The sequence below is a fragment of the Staurois parvus genome, unplaced genomic scaffold, assembly GCF_062004578.1.
Source record: "Staurois parvus isolate SC_StPar_1 unplaced genomic scaffold, SC_StPar_1.0 ptg002236l, whole genome shotgun sequence".
Classification (NCBI taxonomy): domain Eukaryota; kingdom Metazoa; phylum Chordata; class Amphibia; order Anura; family Ranidae; genus Staurois; species Staurois parvus.
This window is the reverse complement of record NW_028320032.1, coordinates 111,483-133,235: the sequence shown is the minus strand read 5'-3', so window position 1 is coordinate 133,235 and position 21,753 is coordinate 111,483. Positions and strand designations below refer to the sequence as shown.

Here is a 21,753-nt window from a genome sequence, read left to right as displayed (position 1 = left end):
AGAACACAAATGGTAAGAACGCAGCGAACCGTCTGTGGGATGAGAACACAAATGGTGAGAACGCAGCGAACCGTCTGTGGGATGAGAACACAAATCGTAAGAACGCAGCGAACCGTCTGTGGGATGAGAACACAAATGGTGAGAACGCAGCGAACCGTCTGTGGGATGAGAACACAAATGGTGAGAACGCAGCGAACCGTCTGTGGGATGAGAACACAAATGGTGAGAACGCAGCGAACCGTCTGTGGGGTGAGAACACAAATGGTGAGAACGCAGCGAACCGTCTGTGGGATGAGAACACAAATCGTAAGAACGCAGCGAACCGTCTGTGGGATGAGAACACAAATGGTGAGAACGCAGCGAACCGTCTGTGGGATGAGAACACAAATGGTGAGAACGCAGCGAACCGTCTGTGGGATGAGAACACAAATGGTAAGAACGCAGCGAACCGTCTGTGGGATGAGAACACAAATGGTGAGAACGCAGCGAACCGTCTGTGGGATGAGAACACAAATGGTGAGAACGCAGCGAACCGTCTGTGGGGTGAGAACACAAATGGTGAGAACGCAGCGAACCGTCTGTGGGATGAGAACACAAATGGTGAGAACGCAGCGAACCGTCTGTGGGATGAGAACACAAGTGGTAAGAACGCAGCGAACCGTCTGTGGGGTGAGAACACAAATGGTGAGAACGCAGCGAACCGTCTGTGGGATGAGAACACAAATGGTGAGAACGCAGCGAACCGTCTGTGGGATGAGAACACAAATGGTAAGAACGCAGCGAACCATCTGTGGGGTGAGAACACAAATGGTAAGAACGCAGCGAACCGTCTGTGGGGTGAGAACACAAATGGTGAGAACGCAGCGAACCGTCTGTGGGATGAGAACACAAATGGTGAGAACGCAGCGAACCGTCTGTGGGATGAGAACACAAATGGTGAGAACGCAGCAAACCGTCTGTGGGATGAGAACACAAATGGTGAGAACGCAGCGAACCGTCTGTGGGATGAGAACACAAATGGTGAGAACGCAGCGAACCGTCTGTGGGATGAGAACACAAATGGTGAGAACGCAGCGAACCGTCTGTGGGATGAGAACACAAATGGTGAGAACGCAGCGAACCGTCTGTGGGATGAGAACACAAATGGTGAGAACGCAGCGAACCGTCTGTGGGGTGAGAACACAAATGGTGAGAACGCAGCGAACCGTCTGTGGGATGAGAACACAAATGGTGAGAACGCAGCGAACCGTCTGTGGGATGAGAACACAAGTGGTAAGAACGCAGCGAACCGTCTGTGGGGTGAGAACACAAATGGTAAGAACGCAGCGAACCATCTGTGGGGTGAGAACACAAATGGTAAGAACGCAGCGAACCGTCTGTGGGATGAGAACACAAATGGTGAGAACGCAGCGAACCGTCTGTGGGATGAGAACACAAATGGTGAGAACGCAGCGAACCGTCTGTGGGATGAGAACACAAATGGTGAGAACGCAGCGAACCGTCTGTGGGATGAGAACACAAATGGTAAGAACGCAGCGAACTGTCTGTGGGATGAGAACACAAATGGTGAGAACGCAGAGAACCGTCTGTGGGATGAGAACACAAATGGTAAGAACGCAGCGAACCGTCTGTGGGGTGAGAACACAAATGGTAAGAACGCAGCGAACCGTCTGTGGGATGAGAACACAAATGGTAAGAACGCAGCGAACCGTCTGTGGGATGAGAACACAAATGGTAAGAACGCAGCGAACCGTCTGTGGGGTGAGAACACAAATGGTGAGAACGCAGCGAACCATCTGTGGGGTGAGAACACAAACGGTGAGAACGCAGCGAACCGTCTGTGGGATGAGAACACAAATGGTGAGAACGCAGCGAACCATCTGTGGGGTGAGAACACAAATGGTAAGAACGCAGCGAACCGTCTGTGGGATGAGAACACAAATGGTGAGAACGCAGCGAACCGTCTGTGGGATGAGAACACAAATGGTAAGAACGCAGCGAACCGTCTGTGGGATGAGAACACAAATGGTGAGAACGCAGCGAACCGTCTGTGGGATGAGAACACAAATGGTGAGAACGCAGCGAACCGTCTGTGGGATGAGAACACAAATCGTAAGAACGCAGCGGACCGTCTGTGGGATGAGAACACAAATGGTGAGAACGCAGCGAACCGTCTGGGATGAGAACACAAATGGTGAGAACGCAGCGAACCGTCTGTGGGATGAGAACACAAATGGTAAGAACGCAGCGAACCGTCTGTGGGATGAGAACACAAATGGTAAGAACGCAGCGAACCGTCTGTGGGATGAGAACACAAATCGTAAGAACGCAGCGAACCATCTGGGATGAGAACACAAATGGTAAGAACGCAGCGAACCGTCTGTGGGATGAGAACACAAATGGTGAGAACGCAGCGAACCGTCTGTGGGATGAGAACACAAATGGTGAGAACGCAGCGAACCGTCTGTGGGATGAGAACACAAGTGGTAAGAACGCAGCGAACCGTCTGTGGGGTGAGAACACAAATGGTGAGAACGCAGCGAACCGTCTGTGGGATGAGAACACAAATGGTGAGAACGCAGCGAACCGTCTGTGGGATGAGAACACAAATGGTAAGAACGCAGCGAACCATCTGTGGGGTGAGAACACAAATGGTAAGAACGCAGCGAACCGTCTGTGGGGTGAGAACACAAATGGTGAGAACGCAGCGAACCGTCTGTGGGATGAGAACACAAATGGTGAGAACGCAGCGAACCGTCTGTGGGATGAGAACACAAATGGTGAGAACGCAGCAAACCGTCTGTGGGATGAGAACACAAATGGTGAGAACGCAGCGAACCGTCTGTGGGATGAGAACACAAATGGTGAGAACGCAGCGAACCGTCTGTGGGATGAGAACACAAATGGTGAGAACGCAGCGAACCGTCTGTGGGATGAGAACACAAATGGTGAGAACGCAGCGAACCGTCTGTGGGATGAGAACACAAATGGTGAGAACGCAGCGAACCGTCTGTGGGGTGAGAACACAAATGGTGAGAACGCAGCGAACCGTCTGTGGGATGAGAACACAAATGGTGAGAACGCAGCGAACCGTCTGTGGGATGAGAACACAAGTGGTAAGAACGCAGCGAACCGTCTGTGGGGTGAGAACACAAATGGTAAGAACGCAGCGAACCATCTGTGGGGTGAGAACACAAATGGTAAGAACGCAGCGAACCGTCTGTGGGGTGAGAACACAAATGGTGAGAACGCAGCGAACCGTCTGTGGGATGAGAACACAAATGGTGAGAACGCAGCGAACCGTCTGTGGGATGAGAACACAAATGGTGAGAACGCAGCAAACCGTCTGTGGGATGAGAACACAAATGGTGAGAACGCAGCGAACCGTCTGTGGGATGAGAACACAAATGGTAAGAACGCAGCGAACCGTCTGTGGGATGAGAACACAAATGGTAAGAACGCAGCGAACCGTCTGTGGGATGAGAACACAAATGGTGAGAACGCAGCGAACCGTCTGTGGGATGAGAACACAAATGGTGAGAACGCAGCGAACCGTCTGTGGGATGAGAACACAAATCGTGAGAACGCAGCGAACCGTCTGTGGGGTGAGAACACAAATGGTGAGAACGCAGCGAACCGTCTGTGGGATGAGAACACAAATGGTGAGAACGCAGCGAACCGTCTGTGGGATTAGAACACAAATGGTGAGAACGCAGCGAACCGTCTGTGGGATGAGAACACAAATGGTAAGAACGCAGCGAACCGTCTGTGGGATGAGAACACAAATGGTAAGAACGCAGCGAACCGTCTGTGGGATGAGAACACAAATCGTAAGAACGCAGCGAACCGTCTGTGGGATGAGAACACAAATGGTGAGAACGCAGCGAACCGTCTGTGGGATGAGAACACAAATGGTGAGAACGCAGCGAACCGTCTGTGGGATGAGAACACAAATGGTGAGAACGCAGCGAACCGTCTGTGGGATGAGAACACAAATGGTAAGAACGCAGCGAACTGTCTGTGGGATGAGAACACAAATGGTGAGAACGCAGAGAACCGTCTGTGGGATGAGAACACAAATGGTAAGAACGCAGCGAACCGTCTGTGGGGTGAGAACACAAATGGTAAGAACGCAGCGAACCGTCTGTGGGATGAGAACACAAATGGTAAGAACGCAGCGAACCGTCTGTGGGATGAGAACACAAATGGTAAGAACGCAGCGAACCGTCTGTGGGGTGAGAACACAAATGGTGAGAACGCAGCGAACCATCTGTGGGGTGAGAACACAAACGGTGAGAACGCAGCGAACCGTCTGTGGGATGAGAACACAAATCGTAAGAACGCAGCGAACCGTCTGTGGGATGAGAACACAAATGGTAAGAACGCAGCGAACCGTCTGTGGGATGAGAACACAAATGGTGAGAACGCAGCGAACCGTCTGTGGGATGAGAACACAAATGGTGAGAACGCAGCGAACCGTCTGTGGGATGAGAACACAAATCGTAAGAACGCAGCGGACCGTCTGTGGGATGAGAACACAAATGGTGAGAACGCAGCGAACCGTCTGGGATGAGAACACAAATGGTGAGAACGCAGCGAACCGTCTGTGGGATGAGAACACAAATGGTAAGAACGCAGCGAACCGTCTGTGGGATGAGAACACAAATGGTAAGAACGCAGCGAACCGTCTGTGGGATGAGAACACAAATCGTAAGAACGCAGCGAACCATCTGGGATGAGAACACAAATGGTAAGAACGCAGCGAACCGTCTGTGGGATGAGAACACAAATCACCACCATGACGTCATCACAACCAAACCTCATGACGTCATCACAACCACTCACCATGACGTCATCACAACCAAACCTCATGACGTCATCACAACCACTCACCATGACGTCATGACAACCAAACACCATGACGTCATCACAACCAAACACCATGACGTCATCACAACCAAACACCATGACGTCATCACAATCAAACACCATGACGTCATCACAACCAAACACCATGACGTCATCACAACCAAACACCATGACGTCATCACAACCAATCACCATGACGTCATCACAACCAAACACCATGACATCATCACAACCAAACATCAGGATGTCATCACAACCAAACACCATGACATCATCACAACCAAACATCATGACGTCATCACAACCAATCACCATGACGTCATCACAACCAATCACCATGACGTCATCACAACCAATCACCATGACGTCATCACAAACACCATGACGTCATCACAACCAATCACCATGACGTCATCACAAACACCATGACGTCATCACAACCAATCACCATGACGTCATCACAAACAAACACCATGACGTCATCACAACCAATCACCATGACGTCATCACAACCAATCACCATGACGCCATCACAACCAATCACCTTGACTTCATCACAAACAATCACCATGACGTCATCACAACCAATCACCATGACGTCATCACAACCACTCACCATGACGTCATCACAACCAATCACCATGACGCCATCACAACCAATCACCATGACGTCATCACAACCAATCACATACCCTGAAGTGCGAAGCTCGCTGAACGACGTCTGATAATGTGTTTGTCATGTTTTGTCGCTCCGGACGGATATCTTCCTCTTTTTAAATATTTAACTAATTCTTTTGCCTTCGAAGAATCCATGTCAGCTGATCACACAGGAAGGACTGTTCCCTAATCGAGGACTGAAGAAAGGTCAGAGTGCAACATTGATCAGTACCGGGACCCTCCAGACTTCACCCGGCAGTAACGGGACCCTCCAGACTTCACCCGGCAGTAACGGGACCCTCCGGGATTCACTCGGCAGTAACGGGACCCTCCAGACTTCACCTTTCAGTAACGGGACCCTCCAGACTTCACCCGGCAGTAACGGGACCCTCCTGACTTCACCCGGCAGTAACGGGACCCTCCTGACTTCACCCGGCAGTAACGGGACCCTCCGGGATTCACTCGGCAGTAACGGGACCCTCCAGACTTCACCTTTCAGTAACGGGACCCTCCGGGATTCACTCAGCAGTAACGGGACCCTCCGGGATTCACTCAGCAGTAATGGGACCCTCCGGGATTCACTCAGCAGTAACGGGACCCTCCAGACTTCACCCGTCAGTACCGGGACCCTCCAGGATTCACCCGTCAGTAACGGGACCCTCCAGACTTCACCCGTCAGTACCGGGACCCTCCAGGATTCACCCGTCAGTAACAGGACCCTCCGGGATTCACCCGTCAGTACCGGGACCCTCCGGGATTCACCCGCCAGTAACGGGACCCTCCGGGATTCACCCGCCAGTAACGGGACCCTCCGGGATTCACTCGTCAGTAACGGGACCCTCCGGGATTCACTCGGCAGTACCGGGACCCTCCGGAATTCACCCGTCAGTACCGGGACCCTCCGGGATTCACTCGGCAGTACCGGGACCCTCCGGGATTCACCCAGCAGTACTGGGACCCTCCGGGATTCACTCGGCAGTACCGGGACCCTCCGGAATTCACCCGTCAGTACCGGGACCCTCCGGGATTCACTCAGCAGTACCGGGACCCTCCGGGATTCACTCGGCAGTACCGGGACCCTCCGGAATTCACTCGGCAGTACTGGGACCCTCCGGGATTCACTCGGCAGTACCGGGACCCTCCGGAATTCACTCGGCAGTACTGGGACCCTCCGGGATTCACTCGGCAGTACCGGGACCCTCCGGGATTCACTCGTCAGTACCGGGACCCTCCAGGATTCACTCGGCAGTACCGGGACCCTCCGGGATTCACTCGTCAGTACCGGGACACTTCCCTAATACTGGCTGTGAAGATGTCTCCCGGCCTCCTCTGCACATGTCAGTTTCAGTCACAATCAATCGATTGCCGAACGGCTGCATCCACCTTGTAGAGTTCTCCCTTCCTGGCAATGTCTTGTCACGTGACTGAGGGAGAGATGGGCGTGTCGGCTGTGCAGGGGGCGGGGCCCACACAGGATGGAGGATGAATGAGCCTTCCGTGCTGAGTGATGGGCGGCATCATCTATTGTGTACATGACCCATCCTCCGCCCAGACACCGTGCAGGACCCCTCACACGGGACACGCCGCGCCATTCACACGGGACACGTCATATAGGATGACCAGAGACTGCAGACACAGTACAGGAGATGACCAGAGACTGCAGACATAGTACAGGAGATGACCAGAGACTGCAGACATAGTACAGGAGATGACCAGAGACTGCAGACACAGTACAGGAGATGACCAGAGACTGCAGACATAGTACAGGGGATGACCAGAGACTGCGGACACAGTACAGGGATGACCAGAGACTGCGGACACAGTACAGGAGATGACCAGAGACTGCAGACACAGTACAGGAGATGACCAGAGACTGCGGACACAGTACAGGAGATGACCAGAGACTGCGGACACAGTACAGGAGATGACCAGAGACTGCGGACACAGTACAGGAGATGACCAGAGACTGCGGACACAGTACAGGAGATGACCAGAGACTGCGGACACAGTACAGGAGATGACCAGAGACTGCAGACATAGTACAGGAGATGACCAGAGACTGCGGACACAGTACAGGAGATGACCGGAGACTGCAGACATAGTACAGGAGATGACCAGAGACTGCGGACACAGTACAGGAGATGACCGGAGACTGCAGACAGTACAGGAGATGACCAGAGACTGCGGACATAGTACAGGAGATGACCAGAGACTGCGGACACAGTACAGGAGATGACCAGAGACTGCAGACATAGTACAGGAGATGACCAGAGACTGCAGACATAGTACAGGAGATGACCAGAGACTGCGGACACAGTACAGGAGATGACCAGAGACTGCAGACATAGTACAGGAGATGACCAGAGACTGCGGACACAGTACAGGAGATGACCAGAGACTGCAGACAGTACAGGAGACGACCAGAGACTGCGGATACAGTACAGGAGACGACCAGAGACTGCAGACATAGTACAGGAGATGACCAGAGACTGCAGACACAGTACAGGAGATGACCAGAGACTGCGGACATAGTACAGGAGATGACCAGAGACTGCGGACACAGTACAGGAGATGACCAGAGACTGCGGACACAGTACAGGAGATGACCAGAGACTGCGGACACAGTACAGGAGATGACCAGAGACTGCGGACACAGTACAGGAGATGACCAGAGACTGCGGACATAGTACAGGAGATGACCAGAGACTGCGGACATAGTACAGGAGATGACCAGAGACTGCGGACAGTACAGGAGATGACCAGAGACTGCGGACATAGTACAGGAGATGACCAGAGACTGCGGACATAGTACAGGAGATGACCAGAGACTGCGGACACAGTACAGGAGATGACCGGAGACTGCGGACACAGTACAGGAGATGACCAGAGACTGCGGACACAGTACAGGAGATGACCAGAGACTGCGGACACAGTACAGGAGATGACCAGAGACTGCGGACACAGTACAGGAGATGACCAGAGACTGCGGACACAGTACAGGAGATGACCAGAGACTGCGGACATAGTACAGGAGATGACCAGAGACTGCGGACACAGTACAGGAGATGACCAGAGACTGCGGACATAGTACAGGAGATGACCAGAGACTGCGGACACAGTACAGGAGATAACCAGAGACTGCAGACATAGTACAGGAGATGACCAGAGACTGCAGACATAGTACAGGAGATGACCAGAGACTGCGGATACAGTACAGGAGATGACCAGAGACTGCAGACATAGTACAGAAGATGACCAGAGACTGCAGACATAGTACAGGAGATGACCAGAGACTGCAGACATAGTACAGGAGATGACCAGAGACTGCGGACACAGTACAGGAGATGACCAGAGACTGCGGACACAGTACAGGAGATGACCAGAGACTGCGGACATAGTACAGGAGATGACCAGAGACTGCGGACATAGTACAGGAGATGACCGGAGACTGCGGACATAGTACAGGAGATGACCAGAGACTGCGGACATAGTACAGGAGATGACCAGAGACTGCGGACACAGTACAGGAGATGACCAGAGACTGCGGACACAGTACAGGAGATGACCAGAGACTGCAGACAGTACAGGAGACGACCAGAGACTGCGGACATAGTACAGGAGATGACCAGAGACTGCGGACACAGTACAGGAGATGACCAGAGACTGCGGACACAGTACAGGAGATGACCAGAGACTGCGGACACAGTACAGGAGATGACCAGAGACTGCGGACATAGTACAGGAGATGACCAGAGACTGCAGACACAGTACAGGAGATGACCAGAGACTGCGGACATAGTACAGGAGATGACCAGAGACTGTGGTCATAGTACAGGAGATGACCAGAGACTGCGGACACAGTACAGGAGATGACCAGAGACTGCGGACACAGTACAGGAGATGACCAGAGACTGTGGTCATAGTACAGGAGATGACCAGAGACTGCGGACACAGTACAGGAGATGACCAGAGACTGCGGACACAGTACAGGAGATGACCAGAGACTGCGGACACAGTACAGGAGATGACCAGAGACTGCGGACACAGTACAGGAGATGACCAGAGACTGCGGACACAGTACAGGAGATGACCAGAGACTGCAGACACAGTACAGGAGATGACCAGAGACTGCGGACACAGTACAGGAGATGACCAGAGACTGCAGACACAGATTACTGTAAAATCCAGTAGCTTTGCCAAGTTGATATATTTGTTGATGTTTCTCAGATATCAGAAATCTGCCGTCTTATTGGAGTTTATTAAGTTAGTTAATTATAAGATAATGAAACCATTTTACTTATTTTTTTGAGTGAAACCAACTTAAACCAATGAAGGTGCAGCAGAGGCCGCAGTGACAATACTACACCAGTGGGGGCAGCAATGCATTAACTGTCCTTAAAAAAGAAAGCAATTCCTATGCAGAGGAGCTTTGCTGGGCTTGGCTTGGCCTGGCCTGGCTTGGCTGGGCTTGGCTTTGCTGGGCTTGGCTGGGCTTGGCTTGGCCTGGCTTGGCTGGGCTTGGCTTTGCTGGGCCGGGCTTGGCTTGGCTTTGCTGGGCTTGGCCTGGCTTGGCTGGGCTTGGCCTGGCTTGGCTTGGCCTGGCTTGGCTTGGCTTGGCCGGGCTTGGCTTTGCTGGGCTTGGCTTGGCTTGGCTTTGCTGGGCTTGGCCTGGCTTGGCTTGGCTTGGCTGGGCTTGGCCTGGCTTGGCTTGGCTTGGCTTGGCTTGGCTTGGCCTGGCTTGGCTTGGCTTGGCCGGGCTTGGCTTGGCTTGGCTTGGCCTGGCTTGGCTGGGCTTGGCCGGGCTTGGCTTGGCTTGGCTTGGCCTGGAAGGGTTAACAGCTTCTGCAGGGGAGAAACAAAGCTTAAACTCAGCTGATCCTCCAATACTGCAAATGGCTCTCCCCCCCGCGATCCAACAGTGGACTATTCTTGACATCCTCATTTCCTGCAGGTCTATGGGCTTGCTGACATCAGGACCAGTTCACTACTGAAGAACACTAGATCATGGGGGGTGGAGGTGCACGAGCTGCGGGGAGAATTAAAAGATCAGGTAAGTATATCTGTCACCACTAGACAGACACGGGTAGTTACCCCTCGCAGCCCCTCCGTAATATTTGTTTTGCCTGGAGTTGGGCTTTAAGTGATTGTAAAGTCTAAACAATTTTTCCTGCATTAAGGTGATGAATGTTTATGTGATATTACCGCCCCCTCACTCCCCTTGTTACACTTCATCCAGCGCCATATGTCTGTATAGCGGCTTTCTCTTCTGACTTCCAGGTCTAACAGGCTTTGCTGAGGCAGCTGCTCCTTCTGTCATCACAGCCAGTGAAGGGAGATTGAGGGATGGTGGAGCCGGAGTCTGTCATCAATCACAGCCAGTGAAGGGAGATTGAGGGATGGTGGAGCCGGAGTCTGTCATCAATCACAGCCAGTGAAGGGAGATTGAGGGATGGTGGAGCCGGAGTCTGTCATCAATCACAGCCAGTGAAGGGAGATTGAGGGATGGTGGAGCCGGAGTCTGTTATCAATCACAGCCAGTGAAGGGAGATTGAGGGATGGTGGAGCCGGAGTCTGTCAATTGACACAGCGGCTCAGGATTGAGCCTGCAGGTGTCCCACCGTAGGAAGCGCACTGAGAACACGAGGAGCCATGAGTAGAGATGAGCGAAGTATTCAAAAATTCGATTCGACTGATTCGGCGAATTCGTGGAAAATATTCGATTCGAGTCGAATATATTCGCTGCGAATTTAACTTATAAAAGGGTGTTTCTAGGCTTCAGAGAGCCTTTATATTAGTGCAGAACACTGTACCTTTAATTTAAATGCCCTTGGAGTCTGCTGGGGAAGAGAAATAATACTGTCAGTCAGTATGACATGCAGATGAGTGCCGTCGATCTTAGAATCACCGCACACTTCACTCATTTGGCCAGTCACGGGGCCAAAACCAGTGTTTGGAGCCACAGTGTGGCGGTGGAGGCAGCAGCAATGGGAGGCCATACAGCACCCTATGACAAAATGGAAACCAGCAGGAGCGTGAGGAGACCTGAAAGTGGCACATGGCAGAGTGGGAGCAATGGGAGGCGGTACAAGGACCCATGTCACACTGTGGGCCCAGCAGCAGCGTGACCAGGCGGTACCGGGGCCCATGGCAGATTACAGGCCTGGCAGCAGCATGAGGAGGCGGTATATAGGGGCCCATGGCAGATTAGGGGCCTGGCAGCAGCTATAGGAGGCCCGTAATCTGCCAGCACCCTATGACAAAAAATGGAACACACCAGCAGTGTGTGAGGAGACCTGAAAGTGGCACATGGCAGAGTGTGGCGATGGAGACAGCAGCAATGGGAGGCCGTACAGGGACCCATGAGAGACTGTGGACCTGGCAGCAGCATGAGGAGGCGGTACAGGGGCCCATGGCAGATTAGGGGCCTGGCAGCAGCTATAGGAGGCCCGTAATCTGCCAGCACCCTATGTCAAAAAATTCAACACACCAGCAGTGTGAGGAGACCTGAAAGTGGCACATGGCAGAGTGTGGCGATGGAGACAGCAGCAATGGGAGGCCGTACAGGGACCCATGAGAGACTCTGGACCTGGCAGCAGCATGAGGAGGCGGTACAGGGGCCCATGGCAGATTAGGGGCCTGGCAGCAGCTATGGGAGGCCCGTAATCTGCCAGCACCCTATGACAAAAAATGGAACACACCAGCAGTGTGAGGAGACCTGAAAGTGGCACATGTTTGAGGCATGATTCATGGCGGATTTAGTCAGTTGTGTCAGGAACTGGTGGTTTGAAATCCAGACTAATCCATGCCTGATTCATTTTCACAAACGTGAGTCTCTCCACACTTTGGGTGGACAGTCGTGTCCTCCGCGGAGTTACAATACCTCCTGCCGCACTAAACACGCGCTCCGATGCCACGCTACTGGCCGGGCATGACAGCCTTTCAAGGGCAAATTCAGCTAGTTGGGGCCAAAGGTCAAGTTTCGTTGCCCAGTAGTCAAGGGGATTGTCTACCTCGGTTGGCAGGGTGCTGTCCAAGTAGGCCCAAGCCTGTTGTTTGAGCTCCTGCTCCAGGTCCACCTGATGCTGCTGCTGCTGCTGCTGCTGCGGCTGGTTAGTAGTTTCCTCACTGCGCTGGTGAAGAAAGCTACTCATCATCGACTGCAGACTGAGGCAGCCGCTGCTGGTGGTGCTGCCACTGCTCCTACCACCCCACCCCTCCCCTGCTGCCATGCCAGCGGAACGCGAGCGCACAGGGCCCACAGTGTCTGAGGATGGACGTTGGCGCAGAAAGGCAGAGACCAACTGACTACATAGGTGGTTTTTATAGTACGTAATTTTGGCCTCCCTCTCAGCAGGTGTGAAAAAGGCCACCATTTTGGACCGGTAGCGAGGGTCCAACAAGGTGGACAGCCAAAAGTCATCCCTCTGTCTGATGGTTATTATTCGGCTGTCGCTACGCAAGCAACCGAGCATGCTATGGGCCATTTGTGCCAAGGAATGCGAGGGACTCCCTGCCTCCATCTCCACAGCATACTGCCACGGTGCGTCTGGGTCCTCTGTCTCCTCCTCCTCCTCCTCTACCAGATGCTCCTGCTCCTCCACTCCTGTCCGCTGAGTGGAAAAACCACCCATTTCACTCAATAATTCCTGAGCACCAATGTCCTCCTCTACCTCCTCCTCTTCTTCCTGTCCTGCCCCCACAGGGGTCATGTGGCGTTGAGATCTGTGCGCCACGTCTACCGCACCCTGACCAGCCATTGTTAACAGCATTTGTTCCAGGACGTGCAACAGAGGAATGACGTCGTTCATCCCATAGTCCTGCCGACTCACGAATAGCGTGGCCTCCTCAAAGGGCCTGAGCAAGCGGCAGGTGTCACGCATGAGCTGCCAATGGCTGACATCTAAGTTACACAGGGGAGTACCTTTATCCGCTTGTAACATCAGGAAATCGGTGATGGCCTTTCGCTGCTCGTAAAGGCGGTCTAACATGTGTAGGGTTGAATTCCACCTTGTTGCAACGTCGCAGATCAGGCGATGCTGTGGAATTCCGTTCTGCCGCTGCAGCTCAAGGAGGGTGTTCTTTGCGCTGTAGGAATGGCTGAAATGCATGCAAAGTTTACGTGACATTTTAAGGATGTCTTGCAGTGGGATGGTGGATTTTAGGAACCGCTTGACAACCAGATTGAACACGTGAGCCATGCATGGCGCATGGCACAACCTTCCTTGACGCAGAGCAGACACCATGTTCTTTCCGTTGTCGGTCAACATGGTTCCGATTTTGAGTTTGCGCGGAGACAGCCATCTGTCGATTTCTCTGTTCATTACACTCAGAAGTTCCTCCCCTGTGTGACTACGTTCACCAAGGCATACCAGGTGCAGCACAGCGTGACACCGTTGCGCCCTGCACATGTGATATGCCGGTCGGGTAATGGGACTTGGCACGGGGGTGGCGGCTGAGGACACGGCGGAAGAAGAGGTGGTAGAGGCGGACATCTTTGCTGGACCAAGGACGTGCAAACGTGGAGGCAAAAGCGTCGTGACCTGTCCAAGTTGCTGGTGCGGCTGTGATGGCACCACGTTCACCCAGTGGGCCGTAAATGACATGTACTGTCCCTGACCGTAGTTACAGCTCCACACGTCGGCGCTGCCGTGCACTTTGGCAGAGACCAACATGCTCAAAGACTGGCCCACCATCTCTTCTACATGTGAATGCAGGGCTGGCACTGCCTTTATGGCGAAGAAATGACGGCTTGGCACTCTCCACCGCGGCGCGGCACAAGCCATCATTTCTCTGAAAGGTGCTGAGTCCACCACTTGGAAAGGGAGGGACTGCAGCACCAGCAACTTGGACAGGAGGACGTTCAGCTTTTGCACCGTCGGGTGCGTGCTCGCAAACTGTTGTCTCTTGGATACGGATTCCAAGAAAGACTGCTGACGGAATCCGAGAAGAGGAGTAGCAGGAGAAGGAGCATCTGAACGAGCGGAAGATGCCAACGAGCGACAACTCCCCTCAGCAGAGGTGTTGGAGCCTTGACTGGCTGATGGAGGGCGATTGACGTCGGGTGACGGAGCAAGTAACGGAGCGGGTGATGGAGCGGGGGCTGGGGCAGGCAGAACCGCCGTATCTTTATCACGGTTTTCCCAGGCCACCAAATGGCGACGCTGCATATGCTGCCGCAACGCTGTAGTCCCAACATGGGCCCCCTGGCCACGCTTGACTTTCTAGCCACATAGTCGACATACAGCTACGTTTACTTCCTCGGGCGGCTTGACGAAAAATTGCCACACCGCCGAGTAGGAAACTTTGCCCCCGCTACTCCTCACTGGCTGACTGCTGCTTCCTCCGTGCACACCGGCACCACTACTGGCCGTGGTGGTAGGCTGCAGTGGAGCTGGTGCTCTACTCCGTGGCTGTTTGGCTCCACTGACACTGCTGCGACCCTGCTGCCTCCTGGGCAACCCACCGACTGTTTCGCTCACTGCCAAGCTGCCACCCTCTTCTCCTGATGATGCGGAAGAAATTGCCTGATGACGACGAGGCTGCCAAGTGCGATCAGCCTCATCATCATCAATTAGGGTCTCCGCCTCACTACTAGCCCCCTCGGCTGCGTGTGGGTCAGGAGACAGACCTGTCTCTAGACCGGCTACCGAGCCACTCTCCTCGCCACTACTTCTTCGCCTGGCTGCTGAAGAGGCGGATGTCTCCCCCCGTTCCTGACCGCCCTCTGTTAGCTCTTCCTCACTGTACAGTGGGGCTGAGCCCACAGCATGCGATACTTCGCTTGGTGAGGGAACACCAAAGGACAGGGGCAGGTAGAGGACACGTGATTTCAGTGGGCTTGCTCCCGGGCCATGCCAACTAACGGTTGTGTCTGACGTACCCACCGACCGTTGGCTGTAGGTGTCAGAGGTGACCTGGGAAGAGGAAGACGACCGAGCCAACCAATCAATGACGGCAGGGTTGTCGGTGGAGACACGACCGCTGGATGACACCGGGAGCACTGGCCTCTGGCTGCGACTAGTGCTGCCTCGACCCCTTCCTCTGCTGCCACGTCTGCTCGCTCCTAAAACATTGCCTCCTCTGCGTGTTGTCTGACATACTCTTTAATTAAACGATTATGTGTCCCTGAGTAACAATTCTGTGTCCCTGAGTAACAATTCTGTGTCCCTGAGTAACAATTCTGTGTCTGTCCCTGAGTAACAATTCTGTGTCCCTGAGTAACAATTCTGTGGCCCTAAGTAACGATTCTGTGTCCCTCAGTAACAATTCTGTGTCCCTGAGTAACAATTCTGTGTCCCTGAGTAACAATTCTGTGTCTGTCCCTGAGTAACAATTATGTGGCCCTAAGTAACGTTTCTGTGGCCCTCAGTAACAATTCTGTGTCCCCCTGATTAACGTTTATGTGGCCCTAAGTAACGGTTCTGTGGCCCTCAGTAACAATTCTGTGTCCCTCAGTAACAATTCTGTGTCTGTCCCTGATTAACGTTTACGTGGCCCTAAGTAACGGTTCTGTGGCCCTAAGTAACGGTTCTGTGGCCCTCAGTAACAATTCTGTGTCCCTGATTAACGTTTCTGTGGCCCTCAGTAACAATTCTGTGTCCCTCAGTAACAATTCTGTGTCTGTCCGTGAGTAACAATTCTGTGGCCCTAAGTAACGGTTCTGTGGCCCTCAGTAACAATTCTGTGTCCCTGATTAACGTTTCTGTGGCCCTCAGTAACAATTCTGTGGCCCTCAGTAACAATTCTGTGTCCCTCAGTAACAATTCTGTGTCTGTCCCTGAGTAACAATTCTGTGGCCCTAAGTAACGATTCTGTGGCCCTCATTAACAATTCTGTGTCCCTAAGTAACGTTTCTCTGTCCCCAAGTAACGTTTCTGTGGCCCTAACTCTGTCCCTGTCCCTAGTACAGACAGGTCTGCCTCTGTTCAATGACTGCAGGCAAATGAAGAATTCTAAAATGGCCGCTATTTATAGCTCGACCATTACACAGTGCTGGCTGGCTGGCTGCTGATTGGCTGATGCGATCACATGTCATTAAGGAATGCATTATGGGTCAGCGCGCCTTGTCTGCGCGCCTTCCCAGACATCCCCGCTCCGTCGCCGCACATGTCCGCCGCCATTTTAGGAAAAATTTCGATTCGCGCGTCCGAAGTAGGCTATTTTTCGGATTCGAAACTAATTCCACTTCGCCAACTTCGATTCGCTCATCTCTAGTCGTGACACCAAACAAGGACAATTGGGGGATTACGCAGCAGAGAAGTATAAACCTTCATTTCTTACATTGTGTTTACAATCACTTTACTCACAGCAGCCAGTTACAGGACATTTCCTGCTGCCGGCTCTTCATCACTGCGCTGCCTTCTTGCTGCTTATTGGTCCTTTAAGGAGGAGAAAAGGCTACGCCTCCCGCACATGGGAGTGATAATCACCTCGTGGTACTGATCTCTAATCGGATGTATTGATCTCTAATCGGATGTATTGATCTCTAATCACATGTATTGATCTCTAATCGGATGTATTGATCTCTAATCGGATGTATTGATCTCTAATCGGATGTATTGATGTCTAATCGGATGTATTGATCTCTAATCGGATGTACTGATCTCTAATCAGATGTACTGATCTCTAATCGGATGTATTGATCTCTAATCGGATGTATTGATCTCTAATCGGATGTACTGATCTCTAATCGGATGTATTGATCTCTAATCGGATGTACTGATCTCTAATCGGATGTATTGATGTCTAATCGGATGTATTGATCTCTAATCGGATGTACTGATCTCTAATCGGATGTACTGATCTCTAATCGGATGTACTGATCTCTAATCGGATGTACTGATCTCTAATCGGATGTATTGATCTCTAATCGGATGTATTGATCTCTAATCGGATGTACTGATCTCTAATCAGATGTATTAATCTCTAATCGGATGTACTGATCTCTAATCGGATGTACTGATCTCTAATCGGATGTACTGATCTCTAATCGGATGTATTGATGTCTAATCGGATGTATTGATGTCTAATCGGATGTACTGATCTCTAATCAGATGTATTGATCTCTAATCGGATGTACTGATCTCTAATCGGATGTATTGATCTCTAATCAGATGTACTGATCTCTAATCGGATGTATTGATCTCTAATCGGATGTACTGATCTCTAATCGGATGTACTGATCTCTAATCGGATGTATTGATCTCTAATCGGATGTATTGATCTCTAATCGGATGTATTAATCTCTAATCGGATGTATTGATCTCTAATCGGATGTATTGATGTCTAATCGGATGTATTGATCTCTAATCGGATGTACTGATCTCTAATCGGATGTACTGATCTCTAATCGGATGTACTGATCTCTAATCGGATGTACTGATCTCTAATCGGATGTACTGATCTCTAATCGGATGTATTGATCTCTAATCGGATGTACTGATCTCTAATCGGATGTATTGATGTCTAATCGGATGTATTGATCTCTAATCGGATGTACTGATCTCTAATCGGATGTACTGATCTCTAATCGGATGTACTGATCTCTAATCGGATGTACTGATCTCTAATCGGATGTATTGATCTCTAATCGGATGTATTGATCTCTAATCGGATGTACTGATCTCTAATCAGATGTATTAATCTCTAATCGGATGTACTGATCTCTAATCGGATGTACTGATCTCTAATCGGATGTACTGATCTCTAATCGGATGTATTGATGTCTAATCGGATGTATTGATGTCTAATCGGATGTACTGATCTCTAATCAGATGTATTGATCTCTAATCGGATGTACTGATCTCTAATCGGATGTATTGATCTCTAATCAGATGTACTGATCTCTAATCGGATGTATTGATCTCTAATCGGATGTACTGATCTCTAATCGGATGTACTGATCTCTAATCGGATGTATTGATCTCTAATCGGATGTATTGATCTCTAATCGGATGTATTAATCTCTAATCGGATGTATTGATCTCTAATCGGATGTATTGATGTCTAATCGGATGTATTGATGTCTAATCGGATGTATTGATGTCTAATCGGATGTATTGATCTCTAATCAGATGTACTGATCTCTAATCAGATGTATTGATCTCTAATCAGATGTACTGATCTCTAATCAGATGTACTGATCTCTAATCGGATGTATTGATCTCTAATCGGATGTACTGATCTCTAATCGGATGTACTGATCTCTAATCGGATGTATTGATCCCGACCCGCGATCGGACCGGATCGCCGGACATCTACCCGGACTGTCACCGCTCTGCCCACCGGGTCCCGCCGACCTGCCTGCCTGCCCAGGGCCCTCCCCATCAGCCCTGGGTCCTCGCTGATCACCCTGGACCACCAGGAACCGGTACGGCCTCACGGTCTCCCTGGAGCCCTCCCTAGCTCTGGGACCACCCCAGACCACCCGGCACCCAGCCGCCACCTCGGGGCACCCAGCTGCTCGCACCCGGCGACCCTGCCTGGGAACTGCTTCAGGCCTCCCAGCACCCTGCGGGCCACCCTGCACCAGCCAGCCCCAGACCAGGAACCTTTCCAGGACAACGCCGCACCTCCGCTACCTGCATCGAGGGGATTCCGAAAAACCATGGGTCTTTAATGCCGTTCCAGATATTGCAATGCATTGCTGATGAGGACTCTCCCGTCCTTCCCATCTCCTGGCCTTTGCTTGGCAACTCGAAGTCTAAGCTCCCAGCTACCACCCCTGGACACCCAGCACCCAGCTACCACCTCTGGTCACCCAACACCCGGATCACCCAGCGAATCGAGACGTCGCCCAGCGAATCGAGACGTCGCCCAGCGAATCGAGACGTCGCCCAGCGAATCGAGACATCGCCCAGCGAATCGAGACATCGCCCAGCGAATCGAGACGTCGCCCAGCGAATCTCCCGGACACGGACCACCCAGCGAATCTCCAGTCACCGAGCCGCCAGCATCACCACAGACACCAACGCCCCCCAACACCGCACCCTACGTCCCCTCCACTCGCCGATCCACCAGACCCACTGAAGCCCCCTCGGACGCCAGCATACTGCACCCACAGATTGCAGCCAGCCAGCTGCTGGACTCTACTCCCACTCTCCCCCTACAGAAGGACTCTAGTGGACTCCTCCACGGTGATATAGACTCTCCACATCACCTCGCCCTGACCCGTATCCCTTCACCTCCCCTGACCCGAACAGCACTGCACTCACCCCAGCATGCCACCTGCACTTCTCCTCCTCGTTTTCCTCTCCTCCATCCCAAAAATCGCCTCCCTCTACCCGCCCACCCCCCCAAAACAGCTCTACATTGCCTCTTCACTTCTGCCCTCTCCCCACTACGGCACTCACCACCTCCTCCTGGTACTCCACTCCCCGGTCGGCCCACGTGCCACCACTACCAGACCCACACGCTCCTGCACCTCCCATTCCCATGCCACCCTCCTCACCCTTCTCCTTCTCCTATCCGCTGGGGACATCTCCCCGAACCCTGGCCCCTCACCACCTCTCCCCCCCTCCAGGGACCCCCCTGCTCCCGCCAGCCGCCGCAACCCCCTCAACCTCATACCTGTGCACCTCCTCCCCACATCCATCCCCCCTCTCTCGGTTGCACTTCTGAACGCCCGCTCGGTTTGCAACAAACTAACTGCCATCCATGACCTCTTTATCTCCCACTCCCTCAACCTCCTAGCCATCACCGAAACCTGGGTACAGGCCACCGACTCTACCTCCCCTGCGGCACTCTCTCATGGAGGTCTCATCTGGTCCCATTCACCAAGACTGGGCGGTCACAAAGGTGGTGGTGTCGGCCTGCTCCTATCACCGCTGAGCACCTTCCAGGTCCTCCCTAACCCCCCCTCCCTAACCTTCTCCTCCTTCGAGGCTCACTGCATCCGGCTTTTCTCACCCACCCCCTTAAGGATCGCAGTGATCTACAGGCCCCCCGGATCCATAGCCCGCTTCCTGGATGACTTCGCCGCCTGGCTTCCCTTCTTCCTCTCCTCTGAGCTACCGACCATCGTCCTCGGGGACTTCAACATCCCCATCAACGACAACACCCCAGCTACCTCTCAACTCCTCCACCTTACCACCTCCTTCGCGCTCACACAACACACTCAATCCTCCACCCACATCAATGGGAACACCCTGGACCTCGTCTTCTCCCACCTCTGTACCCTTAACCACTTCACTAACACCCCCTACCCTCTCTCCGACCACCACCTCCTCACGTTCTCCATCTCCCCTTCCCCTAACTCCCCCCCCCCAGTGCGCCAAACCATCACCAGCCGCAACCTCCGCAACCTGCACCCGGCCCCCCTCCACTCGGCTGCCGACCGCTTGCACGACAGCATCCTTCCACTGTCATGTCCTGACCTAGCCACCACCTTGTACAACGACTCACTGTCAGCCACCCTAGACTCTCTGGCACCCCTAACCACACGCAACATCAAACCCAGACCGCTCCAACCATGGCAGAACGACCACACTAAATGCCTCAAACGTCGCAGTCGTGCGCTGGAGAGACTATGGCGCAAAACCAGGTCCCCTCATGCATTCTCCCTCTACAAATCTGCCTTCCTCACCTACACCTCCTCCCTCCACGCCGCCAAGCAGGCCTACTTCGTTGACCTGATCAACACCCTCTCAAACTGCCCTCGCCGACTCTTCTCCACCTTCAACTCCCTGCTCTCTCCCCCCCCTCCTCCACTCAGTACCTCACTTACCGCCCACGAGATTGCCACTCATCTCCACAGCAAGATTGACGCAATCCGCAAGGACATAGTCAACTTGCAGTCTACCTCCCCATCTAGCCTCCCCCCTTCCATCACCCTCTCATCTCTCCCCTCCTCTGACCTTACAACGGCACTGCCCCCCACCACACCCAAGGCCCTGCCTACCGTAACCCCCCCATCACTGCACTCCTTCAGCCCTACTACCACTGAGGAAGTCACCAGAGTCTTCTCAGAAGCCCGCCTCACTACCTGCCCCCTGGACCCTATCCCCTCTCAACTCCTCCGGTCACCCCCCTCTTCCCTCATCTGCTCCCTTACCCACATCTTCAATCTCTCCCTCGCTACTGGCGTCTTCCCCTCCCCCCTAAAACATGCGCACATCACCCCCATACTCAAAAAGCCCTCCCTGGACCCCACTGACCTCAACAACCTCAGACCAATTTCCCTGCTGCCACTCACGTCCAAGCTCCTTGAGCGCTTGGTCTACGATCGCC

The 21,753-nt window shown here is 52.8% G+C and overlaps 1 protein-coding gene across 1 annotated transcript in view; it reads right to left on the bottom strand.

Annotated features, from left to right (window-relative positions):
* Positions 1 to 21,753, bottom strand: part of LOC149431488 (uncharacterized) — a 57,208-nt gene that overhangs the window by 9,354 nt on the left and 26,101 nt on the right. The window contains exons 2-3 of the mRNA XM_089665546.1: positions 9,980 to 10,368; positions 5,562 to 6,815 (exon numbers count right to left, since the gene is read on the bottom strand). Coding sequence (XP_089521672.1) covers positions 5,735 to 6,815; positions 9,980 to 10,368 — 1,470 coding nt within the window. The 3' untranslated portion in view covers positions 5,562 to 5,734. The remainder of the gene's footprint in view (positions 1 to 5,561; positions 6,816 to 9,979; positions 10,369 to 21,753) is intronic.